Source organism: Limanda limanda, chromosome 8, assembly GCF_963576545.1.
Source record: "Limanda limanda chromosome 8, fLimLim1.1, whole genome shotgun sequence".
Taxonomy (NCBI): Eukaryota; Metazoa; Chordata; class Actinopteri; order Pleuronectiformes; family Pleuronectidae; genus Limanda; species Limanda limanda.
This window is the reverse complement of record NC_083643.1, coordinates 3,231,159-3,254,211: the sequence shown is the minus strand read 5'-3', so window position 1 is coordinate 3,254,211 and position 23,053 is coordinate 3,231,159. Positions and strand designations below refer to the sequence as shown.

Genomic DNA, 23,053 nt, shown 5'->3' with positions numbered 1-23,053 from the left:
TATTTATTTATTTATTTATTTATTCATTTATTTATTTATTTATACTTAAGTCATGTATGGTCCTCCATACTCCACAGTGGGAGCAGTGGAATAACCAGAACACACAGATACACACTGGGTATACTGGGTTTTCGAAGAAGGAGATTAAGGCTATGTCAGTAAATATTAATGCAAAAATATAGAGATGTAGGTTATTTATTTGTTCATACAGTCGCAGCTGGTGTTTATGAACGTCTGCGTTGTCGGAAACACAGCAAGTCGACAAACACAGCTTCAATGACGCAATTAACACTAATTACAGTAAAGCTTCATGGTGCATGTGCAGATAGACACACAAAGTCACACTCACACATTTACAACTAAACACACAAATGTTACACGCATAATCAGGATACAGACGCACACACACACACAGTCTGTAGTAGTTGATATGTTTAGTTATCAGCGCTGATTCCTCCCGTTAGATGTTCTCTCACCAACGATCATTTGCCACCATGTTGGTGATGTGAGCTTTTGTGTGTGTGTGTGTGTGTGTGTGTGTGTGTGTCTGTGTTGCGTACCCTGCCTCCCTCAGTGTGCGGTGTTTCACCATGACACGATGACACGTCTGATGGATGTGTCCTCGACGGAGCAGAGATAACAGAGTTTGCTGCTCGGCCTCGAGGCCAAAAGGTTACAGATGACATTTAATAACTTCATGGAGCAGAGAGCCAATCGGAAGCCTCCTCTGCTCTCTGCTTTCTTCTCTTCTTCAACTTTAACCTGTTTACGTTCAGTGTCATTTCACACACACGGATCATACTGTCTCTGAGCTCTCCACTGTGAAATGTAAACTGTAGGAAACCTTTATCACATATAACAGTGGGTGTAAAAAGTAGTAAAAAGTACATTTCAGTATCGATAATAAGTGTCTCACATTATCTAGATTTAAGATGAGAATGTGGCTCTGAAAAGTTTATTCCCTTCCTGTGAAAACTTTACGAGTCGAGCTTTTCCCACAGAAGCATTTGGCCTGACTGTGGCGTGGACCAGCACCGGTGAACTTAGTTGTATTAATAATAGTTCTGTTACATTGAGATGTGCCAGTAAACCCAGTCATGGAGCCAGTGTTCAAAACCAGTACAACTGTTGGCTCGTCTGAATGGAACACATTAATTATTCAAGTAACCGGTCACACCTGTGTTCACTCACAACACTAACATTCAAGCTCTGTTCTCATTCTAATTCCTTTATTTTATTACTAAAACCGTGTTCAAGTCTGTAAAGTCGAGATGTTAAAAGCTAAAAGACATTTAAAAAAAACATCAAATAAATACCACAAGCTTAAAGTTAGTAGATGAAAATATTTGAGCTATGTGCTAACCACTGTACTGACCAACATATTGAAAGATGGACGACAGTAATCATGGGATGGAGTCGTGGTATCCAAGTCCAGCCGATACACGTACTCGACCAATCACGAGTTAGTCTGAGCTGTCAATCAGCGTTTCATCCAGCAGCATCAAATAACGAATTCATACCAAACTTATCAGAAAAATTAACCCTTGAACAGTTTGATACATAAAATGACAGAAAACTCTGAGAAAAATGTATTAAACATGGTATTTTTATTTAGCTCCCTGTCCCATCTACCAACATGGAGGAGGTGAGGGTTTGGGAGTTATACTGCAACCAGCAGCCAGGGGGCAGTAGCGATGATTTGGCTTCACTTTTCCTGAGGAGTTTATGTCTCAGTCTCTAGTTTCAAGTCGTCTGATTGACAGCTGGAACTCTCCAATGGATGCAGGTGTAGGTGGGCGTGTCCCTGAGCTCTCAGTCAGGCTCCACCCCTTGCTCCTCCAAATATGGTCATCTCTGGTTTCTATAAAAACCAAGATGGCTCTGGACAAATCCCTGAACTGCTTTGAAACAGCGGCTCACAAACCGATGGTTGATGTCTCGTTGGATTTCTACTTTACAAGCGACCGATTTGCCTCAAAGCTCTTAGCTGTAAAGTCGTGTTTATCTTACAAACCGGAACATTAACTGTGGAAACACACTTCTACTGCGGTGACACACTGGCCCTTCACCGTTTAGAGCAACACAAAACGACTTGAGGATAAGTTATCATCACAACGAGCACTTAACCTTTACAACACAACACATTCCATCCGTCTAAATCACCTGAGTCCGAGGAGAGAAGGACTGAATCGAAGGGAACTCTCTTCTGTGAGCACAATAAGGAAAAGCTGTGTAAATGATTAGAGATTCTATCACACACTTGAGAACGATATCAAGAGCTTTTCAGAACCTTGATGGTTCATTAGGGGAAATGAGTTCCACACCGAGATCAGTGCAGTTTTCATATTTAATAATCCCGTTCGGCCGATGCTTCCTGCGTTAGAAACGTATCAACCTCGTGAAAGTCTCATTTAAGTTGATTTTAGACAAGGAAACGTCCATTTGTTCAGACTCTAAATTCAAACATATAAAAGAGCTGAAGTGAAGGACAGTGTTTTCTATTTCAAAATATGAATTTAAACCTTTCACTGGTTGATATTTCCTGGACTGAAGCAGATTTACACTGGTTCTGTGCCACAGCTGCAGGAAGTGATCTACTGGACCAGTGTTAAACCTTCACTCATCCCTCCTTTCCTCATCCCTTTATCCTCACTTTTCTCATTTCCTCATCCCTACCCACATCTCTTCATCCTCTCATCGCTCCTTTCCTCACCCCTTTATCCTCTCTTCTCTCCTTTCCTCTTCCCTACCCACCTCTCTTCATCCTCTCATCCTCTCATCCCTCCTTTCCTCATCCCTACCCACATCTCCTCATCCCCTCATTCTCTCATCCCTCCTTTCCTCATCCCTTTATCCTCTCGTCCCTCCTTTCCTCATCCCTACCCACATCTCCTCATCCCCTCATTCTCTCATCCCTCCTTTCCTCATCCCTTTATCCTCTCGTCCCTCCTTTCCTCATCCCTACCCTCATCTCTTCATCCCCTCATCCTCTCTTCCCTCCTTTCCTCGGCCCTACCCACATCTCTTCATCCCCTCATCCTCTCATCCCTACTCACATCTCTTCATTCCCTCATCCGCTAGTCCCTCCTTTCCTCATCCCTTTATCCTCTCTTCCCTCCTTCCCTCATCCCTTTATCCTCTCTTCTCTCCTTTCCTCATCCCTACCCACCTCTCCTAATCCCCTCATCCTCTCTTCCCTCCTTCCCTCATCCCATACCAACATCCCCTTATTCACTCTTTCCCTCATGGCATACCCATGTCCGTTCATCCTCTCCCCCCTCGTCTTATACATCCCTTCATCCTCTCTTTGCCTCTATCCCCCTTCCCTCCTACCTTCTTATTCAGTCCAGAACCCACCTGTCGATGTCTCGATAATAATCAGCCTGGTTTGAAAGATGCTTGAGACCCCACACTATCACCTGCTTGGTCTCCAGTCTGTCCTCCCAGTCCAGCCAGTCAGCGACACCTTCACCTCCATCCATTCATCTTTCCTTAACCATCAATACCTCTGAAGTGCATACAGTACAGTGCACATCAGTGTGGTTTGGTTCTAGAATAAATATTCTATAACAGAAATCTACCCTGAGCCTGTGAGCTGAATGCATATACAAAAGAAAAATAAAGTCCTCCCGACCGTCTCACATGAAGTTCAGGAGGACAGACTGGGAGATTTGACACCAGTATGGATTTCCTCCAGCTGTGAGGAGAAGGAGTCGGGCGTCTGAGTGCAGGAATGTTTCTGGCTGGTGTGCCAGCAGGTTGTTTTCATTGGGAAAGGTCAGCGGGTTGTTTCTGACTTCACGTCTCGGTCCGGACGCTCCAGACGTCAGCGATCCGTCAGACAGTTTACAGAGCAGAGTCGATCCAGATGGGATCCATCACACCAGACGCCCAGGCTGGTGATGTTTAGTTTAACCAGCTCCAGCTCCCCGGGTCAGACATGCACACGTTCAGCAAGAGGACGTGAGGCAATGGGAACTCAATGAGGCTCATTTCAGTGAGGGTTTATTATTTTATTCACTAATTCTAATGACCATGTTTCAAATCAACAAGGAAAGTCAGAGTTAATCCAACCGGTGCATGAGTCTCTGCTCCTCAGACAGAACCAGAGACATCAGGATTACAAAGTGTTGCAAAAAGGAACAAGATAAATGTAATAATCCAAAAGGAAATGAATCAAAAAATATCATCAAAATTCAACTCTCTTTTTGTGCTTCAGCTGAATTCCAAACTGCACATTTAATTTGAGACCTTTTGAAAACCTCAGCATTTCCATAATCCCTCGTACTTTTCTCTACACGATAATAAAACTTGAGGAGATGGAGGAGTAAAGGGGCACAGTGATGAGGTGAGTGACGAGTTTACCAAGTAGCTGTGGAGGAGCTGGGGGGGGGGGAACAGACTCTCTGGCGACACCTTCTGGTGGAGAAGTCTCCTGGTGTGAGTGCATCTGGTTTGTAAAACATGTTTACGAGGGATCAGAGTCTGTGTGAGAAGAAGGAGGATGAGGATTCTTATGAATGTTAATTTAATCCACAAAGGAAAAGAACAAATCAAATCATGGATCACATGTTTTTATTGGTTTATTAGGTTGTAAATAATTATATAATGTGGGAGAAGCAAATCATTTAATCTTCATTTATTGCAGTTTGTCTTTATCAGAGATTCAGGATGGAGGGACTGTGAGACCTCTACTCGGTTGCTTTATATCTGTAACATTAACAGTTTGCTTGGTGATATTTAGAGATGATCATCGCTATTGGAATTTATGAAACAAACATATGGCAAGACAACATGTGTTATTACGCAAAGCAAAGCATCAACACAGTGACGAGTTTGAGTTCAATGAATACTAAATGAGTTTAAAATCACGTTATTCGAAGTGATGATCTCCTTCAACGCTTGTAAATCATATGATGCACTGAGAAGATTTATAAAAAGAAGATCTGTGGTAATTCCTCCTTCATTTTGACGCAATCTTGGAGCGAATTAGATGCGTAAATGCGCACAGCCTTTTATATCTTCATTAGTTTTAATGGAACTTGTGCTTCTCACTTTGTTAGTTCGCATTGATCAGATTTAATCTTCATATCTTCCAGCTCACATGCAGCAGTGAAGAGAACTTAAAATGTGTCAATGTGCGTTTCTGAACAGCAGGAGGAACATTTCTAATATTCCCCAAGAGGCACAGAGAGAAAGAGAGAGAGAGAGAGAGAGAGAGAGAGAGAGAGAGAGCGTGTGTGTGTGTGTGTGTGTGTGTGTGTCAGTATGTGTGTGTGTCAGTATGTGTGTGTCAGTGGAGGGCTGGCTCTCAGCTTCTAAAGTGCGGAGCTCCAGTCCGGACCTTCCCTCTCCGCGTCCCCAGCTTCCCCCGGTAGTTCGGCGGCTCCAGACCCCGTCACCTCCCTCCCCCCCCACTGACCCGGACCACCCGGACACACAGGGGACCCCCAGCCCCCCACCCCTGTCCTCTCACTCCAGGATGGACCCCTCGTCTCCTTGCGTCCACCCCCCGCTGCGCCTGTGACTCCGCTGCTGTGGTTTCTCTTGGAGCTGGGAGTTCTGGTGGAAGGAGCAGATCCACTGTGGTGGTTTCTTCTGGTTTGTGTTTTGGATCTGGACCTTCTGGACCTTCAGCTTCTGAGAGATGGGAATGTATCTGCTGCCCCTGGTGCTGGTGCAGTGTTACCTCCTGACGAGCTCCGTGTGCAGCGCCGTCGCCTTCGCGGAGGAGCCGGCCGGAGGAGGCAGGTCGTCGGACGGGTACTGCGGCCGGATCCTCCGGGCCCAGACCCAGGGAACCCGGAGGGATGGACACCACGAGTTCCGGCTCCGGGTGGAGCGGGACCCGGAGACCTACGAGCCCGGAACCACCTACAGAGGTACGGTTCATCCACCCGGGGTCCAATCTGCGCAATCCGTGCGTAAAGCTGCGCCAGATTCCACCAGTGGACTGTGTGTGTTAGTTGGAGAAAACGAAAAGTGTTGTTGGAATTGTATTTTTCATGTGTTTATGCACACACACACACACACACACACACACACACACACACACACACACACACACACACACACACACACACACACTCACACGTTCTCACTAACTTAACAAGTCACACATTGTTTTTCGACATTGCAGGACGCACATTCCCAAACTATCGTGATTTGATAAGGCTACTTAGTGTTATAATGTGTGACCTATATTCACTTCCTCTGCTCGTCCTGCACACACACACACACACACACACACACACACACAACAGATCTGGCTCCAATTAAGCTGAGCCCAACAAATACAGAGTCTCTATCCAGCCTGGTGGATTTGGCAAAAAAGAAAAATAAACATTTTGCTCTACTCACTTGAGATTCCTGTAAAAGTTTAAAAGTGTTCAACTCAAAATACAAAACTTAAGTGTCATGTTTAGTATAAAAGAAAGATTCAATGGCACGGTGGGGTTCTACGATACTAAACCTTGGCGTTGGCTCCTGCAGATTCGATACAGGTTTGAAAAACAAGGTAGTAAAAGAGCGGTCACCTTGTCTCTCTCTCTCTCTCTCTCTCCTCAGAGCGACCTCACTCCAGATTGTGAGCTGTTGTTTTTCTCTGACGCCCAGGACTAAATTCTAATCAGCTGTCAGGGACCTGTACAGACACCACAGCCCCCCCCCCCAATCCTCTGCTGCCTTTAAGTTCACTTTTTAAAATAAAGAATGGTTGAAAATATTGACATCTTCCTTCTCAGCACTGCAGGGGGCAAGTTGGAAGATTAAAGATTCAAGATTCAAGATTTGTATTATCAATTGCACAACAATAACAATGAAATGCTTGAGTCACAGGCTCTCTCCTTGTAATGCTCAGTAATTACAACCCCAAAAAAATAAAATAGAAATAGTATAAAATATAGAATAAAATAGAATATCAATGAGAATGTTAGAGTGCAAGGGTGAGACGACTTTGATTCTCATCATGTGGCTCCTGTTCCCAGCAGGAGAGTTATAGCCTCTTCTTAATTCTAGTGTCAGATGATGAAGTCTTAAAGCCCTCACAAGTGTCTGTGTATCACCCTGTGTGTGTGTCTGTGGGGGGGGGGGGTGACCCCGATGTGTCCGTTTAAAGAGTAACACACTCCCTCTCCTCCTCTACAGTCGTCCTCCTGGCCTCCAGCCCTAATTACTTCCGAGGTTTCACCCTCATCGCCCTGAAGGAGGGACGGGAGGGAACCACCGACGACGACTACACCGGCCAGTTCCAGGTAAGAGGGAGTCGTGATTGTGCTGTTTTTCTGGGAAAGTTCATAAAGGAAAAAAAGGAACTCGTTTGCATGCTTCAGTGAACACGGGAGTCGGCTGAGCTGCTCCCCCGCTGTCTTCTGATAAGGAGGTGAAAGGAGGCGTCGCTGAAAGATGCAACGCAGCTCCCCCCTGGAAGCAGCAGCGAGCAAACTAAAGCAGTGAAGAAGAAGAAGAAAAGAGATTGGAGTTGCCTCTTCAGTGCACGGATCAGGCAGACATGGCATCCGTCCCGCTAAGTAGCAGAGATTTCCTCCAGCAGAAGACGGAGGAGAGGGAAGGAGAAGGCGGAGGAGGAGGAGGAAGAGGAGGAGGAGGAGGCATGTGAGGACAGAGAGAAAAGAGATTACCACAGAGAGAGATGTAAGATGTTTGGTTCAGTAGTAACACAACTCCCACTGAGCAGCTCCGAGCTCCTGAGGAGAGAGCCAGACTTCCTCAATTACCTCCCGCTCAGTGTAAACAGGAACACACGTCTGTAGGCAGGAGGCAGGAGGCAGGAGGCAAGAGGCAGGAGGCAGGAGGCAGGAGGCAGGAGGCAGGAGGCAGGAGGCAGGAGGCAGGAGGCAGGAGGCAGGAGGCAGGAGGCAGGAGGCAGGAGGCAGGAGGCAGGAGGCAGGAGGCAGGAGGAGACGTCTCCTGCTGACTCCTCCAGACCTCGGAACACTTTGAGAGTTTGAGAGTAGAGTGAGAGTCTGAGTCGAGCTTCCTGTGATTGTTTCTTTGTTTCCATGCGATCAAGTTAGTTTTGGTTTCACATTGTCGGTTTCACCTCGACACCCGTGGCCCTCTGAGGGGAAAGTGTGTGACTTTGGGAGTTGTGGTGTGAAAATGAGGTGATTCTGTTTCCTAAGAATCAGTAAAACGACTTTGAGAATCTTGATTTCAGGTTTCTTGAAGCTCTTTGTAGAAGTTGATCGTATAAAAGAATAATTTTACAGCAGAAACCCTCGATTAATTTAAGTTGTCTCACCTGAACCAAGCTTCATGAGTTTGTTCCTTTGTTTCCATGCGATCTGGTTAGTTTTGGTTTCACATTGTCGGTTTCACCTCGACACCCGTCGCCCTGTGAAGGTGAAGAGTGTGACGCTGGGTCTTGTGATGTGAAAATGAGTTGATTCTGTTTTCTAAGAATCAGTAAAACGACTTTGACGATGTTAATATCAGGTTTCTTGAAGCACTTTGTAGAAGTTTATCGTATAAAAGAATAATTTTACAGCAGAAACCCTCAGAAAACATTGATTAATTTAAGTTGTCTCACCTGAACCAAGCTTCATGAGTTTGTTCCATAGTTTCATTTGATCTGATTAGTTCTTGTTTCACATTGTAATTTAGGGACTCAAGAATTTTGTCTGACACACGTACGTCCTGTCGCCATCACCTGCGTGGGCTGCGTCTACCTGTACCTGACTCTGATTGGCTCGTAGACGGCGTGTGATGTGGCCGTGTAGTGAGTCTTTCTGTTTGAATGTTCATCTGGTTGCCATGGTAACATCATGATGGTATTGTTAAACGAACGTCCTCGTGATTCAAACCTTATATCGTCGGAGGTGAAAACTGCAGCTGCTTCCTCTTCCTCTTCTTCTTCTATTGTTTAATTAGGTCTCTACTTCCTGTGATTGGTCCAAAAGTCCAAACTTATTTTGATTCAGTGTAAACTGAACAAGGATGGTGTGAAAACCTCTCATTATTTACCAGACTCTTCATCATCCTCTAGTTTAAATCCAGTTGGTAACATCTGTGTTCTTCTGTTATACTTGAGTTTTCCATTGATGAAGGAATTTGTATCTAGTTCCCTGTTCTCTTCATGTCGGTGGTGAAGCCGGTTGCAGTTTTTCTTTCTGAGATCTTTCCACGTGACCTGCAGCGATTGAGCCGCAGCTAATAAAGATCTGCTGCTGCTGCACAAAGAGCTGCTCGCCTGTTTATTCAAAGCTCGGTGAAGCTCGACCCGGTGAACAGAACCTGAACCGGAGAATCACTTGTCGGTACCAAACTGTACACTGCACTTCTATGGGCCCTTAGAAAATACACAAGTGTGAAGCCGATATGATGAACAGCTCTCGAGATGTGTGAGACAGAATTATACAGACAGATGGAGATTTCTGGATTATTAGAAAAGATTAAATATTTAAAAGACTTGTTGATGCAGTTAAGTGATGATTAACTCTCTCGCTGTCTTTAGTTCACTGTCAGTGCTTCAGCTCCACAGTGACGATCAGAAGCTCACCTGTTCCGCGGCATCATCCCGTAAAATATCTGTAAAAAAATCTGTAAGATATTCATTTTCTGTGGTATCGTTATCAAATTTGAACCTGGGCTAGTCAAGGCTTCATGCTCGGGTCCTGTTGTGTTTTCCAGCTCATAAGTCCCAGCTAGAGTCATCTGCAGGCATCACCAAAAAATATTCAGGCGGAAATAAAACACCTTCTACTTCACTGGGTTCCAACTGCTATTACTCAAATGCCAGTAGCACTTAGAGTGATTCTTTTTGGGTGGGGAGTTCAGAATGTTACCTTTCAAAAGAGACCAAGACCATGCATGTTCTCCAAATGGTTCAAGAACAGCTTACAACTTACTTTGGGTATTCCTCAGACAGGCGTTTCAGGTGAATCTCACCCGCCTCTTAAGAGGTTAAAGTGAAGCCAAACACTGAAGTGATCTTTCTTACTTCACACATTTCTCCATTGTGTGTGTTTAGGTTCTTTTTGCCTCTTAATGTGCTGTGAACTCTCACGGCAGCGTCGCCTCTGGGTCTACTCTCAACTCCTTCCATCCACACTTCAGTATAATGAACGTGTTTGCACGGCGCCCTATGATAAAAATAATGAACAACCACGGGATGAAGAACGAACAAAACGGAAGCATCAATTAACCAGGAGGCCACAGGAGAGCAAACACCGACAACTTGAACAAACTGTGCATCGATCTGTAAAAAACTGAGAGAGAGGGATTTCGTGTTCGAGCTCCCTGGGCGGAGAAAGTCTGGAATTGTGTTTTATTATTTATTTTACATGGAGTTTGGTGCAGAGACGTCAGCTCGGCCCCGGCTGAAGGTAGAAACAGATTCTCAGAGCAGGTCTGTTGCATGAAAACAAAGCGATAGAGCAGCCGGGTTGTGTTGTGGCTCGCAGCTGGACCTCGGGTTTAAACGCCTCAGCCTCGGCTCTCTCTCCGCCTCTATTTGATTCCCGCTCAGCGCTCAATATAAACACCTGGAGTCTCGACCCCAGCGTCCCGGCAGCGTCTGGAGCGGAGCTGAGACCAGCGAGCGGAACCTGGAACAGTGTGGGCTGAGCCAGCAGCAAAAAATTAAATTTGACAATCTGTGCTTTGCAATCTGTTTAACACATATTGGCAAATCCATCAGCCACTGGTGCTTCTGTAATTTGACGGCTGTAACTGACACTTCGATCCACACTTGGAAAGCGACGGAGGCCTCTCGAGATTTTCAAAACGCTGTCGGGTGTGTTCAAAGAATACTTCTGAAGAAGTCCTGTCGGGTGTTACATCATAACCACATGGCGTTTCCTCAATCAAGCTTTTTACTGTTTGGATCAGAAATGAGTTTCAGAATGATTTCCTTCATTAAATACACCATCATTTATGTCCCTGCTTATATTAATGGCTCGATAAGAGCAGATGTGCCGTGACAGCCAGTTTTTCTTTTTATCTAAATCACCACAATCCATCAAACGCTGCCGAGCTTGACGTTTACTTTTTCCTCCTCAGAAGCACGTGATGCTAACTTTAAAAAAGAACTTTGGGTTAAAATGTGTTTTTACTTAAAGGAGAAATATGATGTGTTCTTTGTAATGTTAAAGTTCTGTGAAGTTAAAAAGCCAAACGTTTGTGATAAAGGGAGAAAATCCGGAATCCTCCTGAAACACCTCGTCAGTAGAAACCGTCTTTTTTGTGACATCACACGTCATCTAATTTGCATAATGCACGGCTAACCGCTATTCGGACACGCCCCCTATCAAAGCCAGGAAAAGAGGCCGACATTTCCTACGCGCGCTTGAAGCGATTGACCAATCACAACAGAGTAGACCAGCCGGCCAATCAGAGCAGACTGGGCTTCATCAGGAGGAGGGTCTTAAAGAGACAGGAGCTGAAACCAAGGGTTTGAGACAGAGGCTGAAAAGAGGAGCTGCAGCGATGGACAGTTTGAGGAGAGTGAAGTGTTTCCTGAACATTAGAGCATGAAAACCTTTTATAGTAATAACACTTATTAAAATGATCACCTTAAATATCCTTAAATGCATTTATTATGTATTAGCCGTTATATAACCAGATTGGTCCCATTGAGATTATAAAACTCTTTTACGAGGGAGAACAGGCCCAGAATATTAACAATTGCAACAGTAAACAAAATCAACAGATAAACACAATAGATGAATAACATTAAAAGTTAATCACATAGAATACACAGAGGACCAGGAGCTTTAAACCAGGTTTTGAAGCTGAAAGTCAGGCTGTACGTTATTCATGCATCAGGTGACGAAAACCTAAAAACTTTGGGAACAACAAATCGCACAATTTCTATAGAAGATTCTATAGATTTTCTGTCCTAGCTCCTAAATGGTGGATCACATCTTCCGCAGAAAACTAAAAACACGCCTCTTCCGACTGTACCTTGAATAAAAAAAACAAAAAAAAAAAAAAAACACTAACCATTTTTGAAACTAACACTTTGGTAGCACAAAGATGGCACTTACCAATAGCACTTTGTAGTCTTGATTCTTGTTGTTCTGGGTTTGTTCCCTCGGGGTTGAATGCACTTATTGTAAGTCGCTTTGGATAAAAGCGTCAGCTAAATGAAATGTAATGTAAAAAAGATTTTGACTTGACATAATTTCAGTTTCAACGTGAAGGTAAATAGGAATTTTGCCCAAATTGTTTTGTGCAAACACAAGAAGTGGTGAACCAATGTTTTCCATTCGAAGACAAGTTTTTAACATTTTTGTTGAAATAGAAATTGAGATGGTTTTTTAGATGTTTTTTATTTATTTACTTTTCCCAGCTCCTGTCTTTTTATAGTGGTAACAGACAAGCCCTGGTCAGCTTCACATGATCACGTTTAACATATTAATACTTGAATACAACAATTGATCTTCCCTCAAGTTACTTATGAAGCCAGTTTTGCAGAGTCATGGTTGCGTGTTGGACGAGCTGAGTCGCGGTTGCTCTCCCGGCTCGCTCTCTGCTCCTGGGCTGTTTCTGGCAGCTGTCCTGGAATGTGCCCGCCTGCTGCTTCGCTGAGACACTTCCACGCACATCCACATTGTGTCTTTTTCCTTAAGCAATAATCGTCTCTTTGTCCCCCGTTTCCATTAAATGACTTGTGTGTTAATGTGTGCGACCTCGGAGAAGTGTGTATCTGCGAGCGAGCATCTGTGTGAACGTGAGAGACTCGCCGTCCCACCGGGTCCGCTGTCATTGTCTGCTCTGAAATGTGTGTGTCTTTGTGCTTATACATGCAGCGAGTGGGTGTGTGGGTCTGTGTGTGTGGGTCTGCGTGTGTGCTTTTCCCAGCCCAGTCGGACGTGGGTCATATTTATCTAGGCCAGCGACGTGCTATTGCTCAGGGAGACAAACCGCAGCTTGTTTGGATAAGAGGAGAGAGATGAGCAGACATGAGATATTATCTTGCTTTTTTATTCCTGTGCAGATTATCTGGCGTTCAGGGATAAACAAACCCCATCAGTTTAAAGTGCCACGGCTAAATCACAGGTTTCAGGACGGCTGCAGTTACGTAAGTCGAGCAGAGCTTAGTGGGCGCTGGAGAAAAGGAGATGGAGGATGTGAGCAGGGTTGTGATGGCGGTGACCTGATGGTGCTGCATCACATGTGAGCTCCAGAACCACAGAGGAGGAGGAGTCTCGCTCCACTTCCCTCCTGGTTTCTGATTAACAAGCAGTTTCGCACAAGGACGACTTCACTTGTTTACTTCACCGAACTTCCTGTGGGGTCCGGGGGAACAGTTTGCACAACTTTTATTTATTGTTCTCGACAAGCTGGTTGGTTCAGACGCTCGAGGGTTTCACATTATGCATCCACACTGTGATATGGAGGTCGCTCTCTCTCCGATTCTCTGCTCGTCAAGTGTCTGAGGAAATGAGGTCTTGCAGTGAAGTGACAAATTGTTATGAGGGAAATGGATTTTGTACACAAGAGTCGTTTGACCTTGGAGTGAATGTTGATTGTGCTCGTTCAAATTGACGACAAAAGCCAGATGTTAGTGTTTTTTTTAGTGTTGGGCCTTGGTGAGTCGAGTTCTAACATGTGTACTGTTTGTTGGTCTGTTGTGTCTTTACTGAAGCTTCGTCCAGATGATGAAACAAGTTGTGGCAAAGAGTCTAAAGATATAAAAGTTTTTGTCTTTTATATCACTAAGCCTGTGTCTTTAAAGATGTTCCCTTCCCCACGTTGCGTTTGTGCGGCTCTGGGTCGTTCCCTCTGTTCCCAGTGTGCGTTCCTGAGTCAAGGTGACAGACTTGACTGTTGTCGTCGGAGCTTTTCACACCAAAACCCCCGATAACGTTGCAGCTTCCAGACGATAAAAGGGACGTGACAGACGTGAAGGAGGACGAGGAGGAAATCGTTTGAGCTTCGCACGGAGACAGTCCATTTGTGTGTGTCTGCATGAATACAGATGGCTCACAAACACTCCTCTCGCTGACAGCTCGTGAAAACGCTCTCTCAAAACGACCTCGACAAAACAACACGGCTCCAGAACGTGTGTGTGTGTGTAACAGGGAAAGTGGATTTCAAAGAGAGCTCTGGGTCATTTTTACAGATTCAACGGAGCAGACGAACAATGCGCTCACTCTTCTCCAGTGTTGTTTTGTGTAGTTGAATGCCAAAAGCCACAGAATTGGCTCCATTTGTTATGGTAATAAATCTGCTCACACACACTCGCACACATACACACAGTTGTTTTTTTCACAGGCTAACTGTTTGGATACGTGAGACTGACGCCTTCGGTCTGGTGGCTCCGATAAAACGATAGGCGGTAGACCCGAGATCTCTACGGTATTCCGCGAGGAAAGTGTTGCTTTGATTGATGGAAAGCTTGCGTCTCCGAGGTCGTCATGGAGACAAGAGAACTTTGTTTCTTTCTGAAAATCAACTCATCTTCAGGAGCTGATTTGACATTTCAATCTGTCTCTGTCTCCGAACGCCAGTCCCAAAGGTTTGAACTGCTTTCAGTCCTCCGTAACTGCTTTGCATTTAATTAGGAACCTGCAATGATTGTGCGTTCGCTGACTAACACACATACACACACACACACACACACACACACACACACACACACGCACACACACACACACACACACCAATATCCCTCTTATTGTACGTTTTCTCAAGGAATCCTGGGTGTTTGTTAAAGCCTGGGTTTGCCTTGTCTGTCTCCTGCTCCCTCTCTTTGTGTGTGTGTGTGTGTGTGTGTGTGTGTGTGTGTGTGTGTGTGTGTGTGAGTGTGTGTGTGTGTGTGAGATAGTGTGTTTGAACAGGCCTCTGCATTTGCTTGTGCAGGCCGACTGAAGCATCTGTGTTTACCGTCTCAACAGAGAGCGAGAGATTGAAAGAGTGAGAGAGTGTTTGAGATAGACAAACCGTGGACACACACACACACACACACGGACACACACAGACACACACAGACACACACAGACACACACAGACATGCCATCCTCTGCAGAGAAAACAAACGCTCCTTTGCCAGTCTTCCCACACTCCCTCTTCTCCTTTCTCTCTCTCTCTCTGAGTTGTCTTGATTGTATTGAAGGTTTTCAGACGTTGGGTCTGACCTGTCCTGACGGGACTTGTCCTAAACTCAAACTGTCCTGACTTACAACTTTATTTAAGTGAAATAATTAGTAAATTAGAATCAGAAAAGTTTTGATGTAAAAGTGGGAAAAACAAAGGGGAAGTAACGTCTGTCCTCCAGGGTCACACACCCGGCCCAGTTCATCTGTTCATTCTCTGCACTGGTTTCCTCTGAGGGTCACTGGGAGCTGGAGCTCCTCCCAGCTGAAATGGGACATTGCAGAATATTACAGGTCTGCCACAGAGACACAAACAACCAGTCATGATTCGGGTAATTTAGAGACTTCAATTAACCCAAACGATGTCTGTGCCCTGGGAGGAGGTCGGAGAAACCCGACGCAGGAAAGAGAAGAAGTAGAAACTCTGAATGTGGTAAAACACTGAAGCTTCGTCCACGTGCTTCATGAAGTGTTTGTTACCCGTGTTTGAATCTGTCGCCTGTGATCCAGACATCTTCACTCAGCCTCTTCTTCACTCAGCCTCTTCTTCACTCAGCCTCTTCTTCACTCAGCCTCTTCTTCACTCAGACTCTTCTTCACTCAGCCTCCGGGCGATGAGAGCTTCAATCAGCCCCGAGGCGATAACTCCGTCTCTTACGCTCTTCAGGAAAATGAGCAGTTTGCTGTGAAGACTCTGGTCTTTGTCTGTAAAGTGAAGAGTTAGGATCATAGAGGACTCTGATGTGTGACTACAGTTTCCAGCCAAGAAGGTCGTGTTCGGGGTCAAACACTTTGATAAACCTCTTGAATCCCTCATTTCTGACTGGGCCGATGAGAAGTATCTTGTATTTGTATTTGCTGATGTGATAATTTGCTGCTGGGTCTCGCAGGGATCTGTCCTGCTGCTTGTCCAGGGTCCACTAACTTGTTCTGGATGATTACTCATTTCTGACGGTTTTAACGGGTCGTATTGTTTCCAGTTTATCTATTTAAACCTGATCTATGTCCATATTTCCCATCTTACAAAACTCTGTCAGGTTTTAGTTTCTACTCTTGTGTCTTGTCCTTCTCTTTTTTTCTTCCTATATCTTGTTTATGTCTCTCTTTCCTGCTCGTTATCTTCTTTTATCCAGATGTTTGTGTCTGTGGTTTTCACTGATCCAAACCAAATGGTGAATAAGTCCGGACAGGAAGGTAAAGGGAACTGTCTGGGACTTGAGTCCTCGTCGTTTTGTCCTATCAGGAGGTCAGGACGAGGTGTTCTGGGTCTGTGTTATCGTGGAGCCGAGGCAGCTGGAGAACACCAGCTCCAAGGTCAGAGGTCGCGGCTCCATGTGTCTGATTTGAGTCTTGAAGGGTCCGAGTGCAGAGGGGACCGGGCCAGAGACGTCCTGGAAACACAAGACGCTTTTACCCAAAGCTTCACTCAGGGACTCGAGAGAATTTTCCTCTTTCACACGACTTTGCTTTGGACTCAAATAATCAGTTTTCAATGTCATCAGTTGAGAATCAGTCATGTAGCTGTCACTGGTCTCCACATTAGGCTCAGTGGCCTCACTTTGATGCCTCCCACCAGAGAACAATGTTCTTACCTTCATCTCATGAGGTTCAGAGGTTGTTTCCTCTGCAACGTATTTACGAGGATGTTCTCTTCTGAAAGTCTTGTTTTCTAAATCCTGCTTCTTCTTTAAATAAACCTACAGATCGGTTCACATATAGTTCGCTGTTTAGTTCAAACAAAAAACCCAAGGGGGGTTTTGAATTCATTGAGTTGTCACATTATTATTAAATAATGAGTCGCGATAAAAAGGAAAAACTGACATAAAACCTGAGGAAAGACACAGATGTGACAAATGAAGGTTCGGTTCTATTTAGAGCTGTAATTAATGTGATTAACACCTCTGGGTTCCTCGGTTCCAAACCAACATGGCTGCTGTGAGAAACGTCTTCCACTGAGAAGTGCAGTCGAGCGTCGGGAAGCTTCCTCTGGTTTTAAAACACGACTTGAGAAGATCTGATGATCCTGAACCTTGTAGATATTTACGTATAAAAACTGGGTGTGATGTAGTTATGGATAAGAGTGGAGAAGAAGTTTGATATTTAACGGTTTAACCATAAACCTTATGCTGAATGAATATAAATGAAAAAGCACAGATACAATCTTATCTATAGAACTTGAATGAAGTCAAATGTAAATAAATATGTTCATAGTTTGTTCTGTTGAATACAACTGTTCTTGTGTGTGTGAAAAGCTGATATTGGATTATCTTGGATTCAAACTGTGAGAAAACACAGTAGATGACGTCATCGTGATATTTTTCCAAAACACGTTGATTCTAAATCCTCCATTTTGTTTTTGTGTCCAGATCATCGATGAGGACGACACACAGTTCATGAGCAACTGCCCCCCCGCGGTGACCGAGAGCACGCCTCGCAGACGCACCAGGATACAGGTGTTCTGGACAGCGCCACCTACTGGCACCGGCTGCGTTATACTCAAGTGAGTTCCATGTTTTTTCCTGATTATGCTCCTGCCTTTAAATAGGAGATTTCCTTTTAAAAACAGTGTTTGGTGTCGATGACGTCATCTCCTGTGGTTATAAACTCTGAGGCCGGGGCCGGTTTGAAAAGGTCGGAGGCGTCAACACATTTTAAAGTCACTCACTGAAAAGCCTGAAATAAACGAGGTGCACTCATGAAAAGGAAAGAGAGGAAGTCGGTGCCCTACAGAAAATAAATCAATCTAAAAACCATATGGGGAGTTTGGATAATGTGGAGCCGTAATGGAAAGTGTGTTATAGAGCCACAGGTAGGATTCAGGGTTTTTATCCCACAGCTGTAGGAACATTTGATCTAAACTTTCTTCTGTTGCACAAAGCAAAACCAAACACAAAGCTGAATTCTGGTCGGTTACCAGCAAACGGGTCCGGGTTGAGGTCACCGGGGTTTTCACAGACTGTCATTATCGTCCTGGAGGACAATGAGAGGAGCTGAAGGTGTTGACGTCCTTCGTGATTACTGGAACAATTAGTGGTTTGACTCAGAACCTGCACGGTGTTATTTCTACACTGGTGTGGTCACTGACCCCAGCAGGACCAGTGGACCTCAGTGGGACCAGTAGACCTCAGTGGGACCAGTGGACCTCAGTGGGACCAGTAGACCTCAGTGGGACCAGTGGACCTCAGTGGGACCAGTGGACCTCAGTGGGACCAGTAGACCTCAGTGGGACCAGTGGACCCCAGTGGGACCAGTGGACCCCAGTGGGACCAGTAGACCTCAGTGGGACCAGTGGACCCCAGTGGGACCAGTGGACCTCAGTGGGACCAGTAGACCTCAGTGGGACCAGTGGACCCCAGTGGGACCAGTGGACCTCAGTGGGACCAGTGGACCTCAGTGGGACCAGTGGACCCCAGTGGGACCAGTGGACCTCAGTGGGACCAGTGGACCTCAGTGGGACCAGTGGACCTCAGTGGGACCAGTGGACCTCAGTGGGACCAGTGGACCTCAGTGGGACCAGTGGACCTCAGTGGGACCAGTAGACCCCAGTGGGACCAGTGGACCTCAGTGGGACCAGTGGACCCCAGTGGGACCAGTAGACCTCAGTGGGACCAGTGGACCCCAGTGGGACCAGAACCTCGTCCTAATGAGGCAAAGTGTAATTTCTGTGGTTTGGTCGAGGGTCAGATGTGAAGTGAGGTCAGGTTGAGGTCAGGGTTGAGGTTAGAGAGGAGGTTTGGGGAAGGATTTAAATAAATGAGATAGAAAAAGGAAAGCTGCGTCTGCGTGTGTGCATATATGTGTGTGTCAATGTGTGTGTGTGTGTGTGTGTGTTATCCGGACTTATTTAAAGAACAGTCCCTGCCCTTTCTTCTTCTCTTTGTCATTTTACAGATTCAATAAAGAAGCTGTGAGGTTTCTTTTTCTTTTGTGATTTCATTGTTTTCTCATAAAAGAGGACGATGGTGTGATTCCCGCGGTGAAGCAGAAACTGAGAATGTGTTTCTGCTGTGACTCTTAAAATAGAAAGGAAACGAGTTTTGTGTTCACACTTTGAGACCGATCGATGCAGATAAAACAGTAACAGCTTATTATTCTGTCAATTATTAATACATTTAGGACAGAGATGGAGCTGAGGTGATTGTAGTTATTGCAGTTTCTCCATGTGAGAGAAATGACAAGTTTAATTTTCAACTATGAAATCTCTCATATAGTTCCCAATGCTTGTCTTTATATTTTTCAAAGATCTCTAATGTTTTTTATTTTTTATTTCATGTATCTATTTGCCTCAGAGAAAAAGATTTTAGTGAAGGTTTTCCAAAAAGACATGTTTACAGCGTTGTGTGATTAAATGGCCGAAATACTAAAACTTATAATATATTATTCAAACATTAGAATGAGAAATATTTTCTTTACATTTAAATGACATGTCTTGATGCACCAGTGCAACCAACGTACACACAAGACAATTATCATGTGACTTAAATGACATTTTGCTTAATTTAATTTAGCAATCTAACTTCACTCACAGACTGAAAATGTAAAAAGTTGAATTTCCCTGCAGTTAAAAGAACAAAACTGTAAAGAAGTGCAAAAACCTTCTCTTTTATTCCTGCTCTTAATCACAAAGACACGTCCACATAAATCACGAGTGTTTGTGCTGCCACACCTCGAGCAGACGTTCGGTGTTTTATTACCGAGCTGCATCGCTTCTGTCCTCGTTATAAACCATCACCTCAACTCCACCGAGGTTTGAACACGTTTGAATTCGATGAAGCAAAGTGTGAAGCAGAGAATTCTGTGTGTGCTCATTAATTCTTCATGTTTTCGTTATAGGAGATATAGTGGAAATATGAGAAAACTTTTAGACAAAGACAAAGAGCAAGAAAACCCGAAAGAAACTATCATTTATTTTTATACGTGATGACTGTGATTTATGCATCTACAGAAGTTATACTGTCTGGTTACAAATAGATCTCACATGATGAAGTGCAGAGGAGGTAAAACCACACACAGTCTTTACTGGAGTAGAAGTACAGATACGTGAAGTTACTTCTTATGTAGAAGTATAAAAGTACAGGCTCTGAAATGACCTTGAAGTATAAAACTGTATATCTGTGTAGAGCAAAGTTTAACAACTATTTAACGTAAACCAGACGTGATCTGACTTCATATATATGAACGAACAATAAACTAAAAACAGGGTTTAAGCAAGAAAATACTCTTGATCAAGAATCTTATTTATGCCGTGTTACTGTCAGAAGAAGAAATTACAGATATTTGTGTTAAATTAAGTAAAATACTGTCATATACTGCAGTAAAGTTCAGATACCTGAAGTTACTTCTTATGTAGAAGTATAAAAGTACAAGCTCTGAAATGACCTTGAAGTAAAAACTGTAAACAACTATTAAACCACTCTGACTTCACATATATGAAAGAACAATAAACTAAAAACAGAGTTATAGCAAGAAAATACTATTGATCGGGAACCTTATTTATGCCTTGTTACTGTCAGGAGTAGAAATTACAGATATTTGTGTTAAAATTTAGTAAAATACTGTCATATACTGCAGTAAAGTACAGATACCTGAAGTTACTTCTCCTGTAGAAGTATAAAAGTACAGGCTCTGAAATGACCTTGAGGTAAAAACTGTATAACTGTGTAGAGCAAAGTTTAACAACTATTTAACATAAACCAGACGTGATCTGACTTCACATATATGAACGAACAATAAACTAAAAACAGGGTTAAAGCAATAAAAAACTCTTGATCAGGAATCGTATTCATGCTGTGTTACTGTCAGGAGAAGAAATTACAGATATTTGTGTTAAATTAGGTAAAATACTGTCATATACTGCAGTAAATCACAGATACCTGAAGTTACTTCTTATGTAGAAGTATAAAAGTACAGGCTCTGAAATGACCTTGAAGTATAAACTGTATATCTGTGTAGAGCAAAGTTCAACAACTATTTAACGTAAAGCAGACGTGATCTGACTTCACATATATGACTGAACAATAAACTAAGAACAGGGTTAAAGCAAGAAAATATTCTTGATCAGGAATCGTATTTATGCCGTGTTACTGTCAGGAGTAGAAATTACAGATATATGTGTTAAATTTAATGCGTAAAAGTAAAAATACTGTCATATACTGCAGTAAAGTACAGATACTTGAAGGTACTTTTCTATGTAGAAGTATAAACGTACAGGCCCTGAAATGACCTTGAAGTAAAAACTGTATATCTGTGCAGAGCAAACTGAGTTTAACAACTATTAATCCACTCTGACATCACATATATGAAAGAACAATTAACTAAAAACAGAGTAATAGCAAGAAAATACTATTGATCAGGAATCTTATTTATGCCTTGTTACTGTCAGGAGTAGAAATTACAGATAGTTGTGTTAAAATTTAGTAAAATACTGTCATATACTGCAGTAAAGTACAGATACCTGAAGTTACTTCTCCTGTAGAAGTATAAAAGTACAGGCTCTGAAATGACCTTGAAGTAAAAACTGTATATCTGTGTAGAGCAAAGTGAGTTTAACAACTATTAAACCACTTTGACTTCACATATATGAAAAGATTAATAATCTAAAAACAGTGTTAAAGCAAGAGAATATTTTTGAGCGTGGTTATTAGTCCAGGAGGAAATGTTAACATTAAGTTTTATTTATTTATTTAAGAGATGTTGTTGACGAGAAACAAAGTGCAGACACCTGACGTGTGTTTCCTTCCGCCTGTGTGTTCATGAACAGATCTCCATCCACTCTGAGTTGTGGTGGTGTTGTGTTACCTCTGCTGACAAACCAACAATAGAAATGACAAACAGTGGATAACTAGTCGAGTCCCCCCCCCCCCGTCCCTGTTTCTCTACACGTCTGCCTTCTTCTCCTCCGTCTCCTCCTGACACGCTTCCCTTCCTCCGCTGTAACTTTCCCTTCTCCACCTCCACCGTGTCCTCCTCCTCCCAGCTGTTTCCTCTGATTTATCTGCCGCCGCCGTGTGACAGATGGCGAGCGGCCATGCCAGTGTTCACCAGTTCAATAACTCCAGCCCCTGCGTGTGGGGGGGGGCATCTGCTTTGCAAATCCTCCTGGTTTCACCGTCACCTTCTGTCTGTCGGCGCTCACCTGGAGAGATTTAACATTTCCTTAATCTAAGATGTACGCCTCTCGGTCTTCTTACTTATCTGTCTGCTCTCCTTTTTCTGGTTTCACTTCTCTGCTTCTCCCCCGGCTGCACAAAGAGAATTCATGTCTGTCAGGGAGACACTCGGCCGAAGGTCTGAGCTCCACAACTTCAGCAGCCGTCTCCTGGGGGGGGGGGGGTAGAGGGAAGTGCAACTTTAATGAGGAATCTTTTTTACACCAAATTGCTCGTTTTCACTCAAACCCGAAGTCCTGCTGCACCGAGGGGAATATCCTCCTCATCTTCCTCCTCGTCTTCCTCGTCTTCCTCCTCCTCCTCCTCCTCCTCCTCCTCCTCCTCCTCCTCCTCCTCCTCCTCCTCCTCCTCATCTTCATCCTCGTCTTCCTCCTCCTCCTCCTCCTCCTCCTCCTCTCCTCCTCCTCCTCCTCCTCCTCCTCCTCCTCCTCATCTTCATCCTCGTCTTCCTCCTCCTCCTCCTCCTCCTCCTCTCCTCATCTTCATCCTCTCCTCCTCATCCTCCTCTTCCTCATCTTCCTCCTCATCCTCCTCCTCCTCCTCCTCATCTTCATCCTCCTCCTCCTCCTCCTCCTCCTCCTCCTCCTCCTCCTCCTCCTCCTCCTCCTCCTCCTCCTCCTCCTCCTCCTCTTCCTCCTCGTCTTCCTCCTCGTCCTCCTCCTTCTCCTTCTCCTTCTCCTTCTCCTTCTCCTTTCCTCCTCTTCCTCCTCCTCCTCCTCCTCCTCGTCTTCCTCCTCGTCCTCCTCCTTCTCCTTCTCCTTCTCCTTCTCCTTCTCCTTCTCCTTCTCCTTTTCCTCTCTCCTCCTCCTCCTCCGTCTTCCT

The 23,053-nt window shown here is 44.3% G+C and overlaps 1 protein-coding gene across 1 annotated transcript in view; it reads left to right on the top strand.

Moving 5' to 3' along the window:
- The first annotated feature begins 5,489 nt into the window (after positions 1 to 5,489).
- LOC133008877 (spondin-1-like) overlaps positions 5,490 to 23,053 on the top strand; it is an 80,370-nt gene continuing 62,806 nt past the window's right edge. The window contains exons 1-3 of the mRNA XM_061076243.1: positions 5,490 to 5,882; positions 7,147 to 7,253; positions 17,429 to 17,562. Of these exons, the coding sequence (XP_060932226.1) occupies positions 5,648 to 5,882; positions 7,147 to 7,253; positions 17,429 to 17,562 (476 nt within the window). The 5' untranslated portion in view covers positions 5,490 to 5,647. The remainder of the gene's footprint in view (positions 5,883 to 7,146; positions 7,254 to 17,428; positions 17,563 to 23,053) is intronic.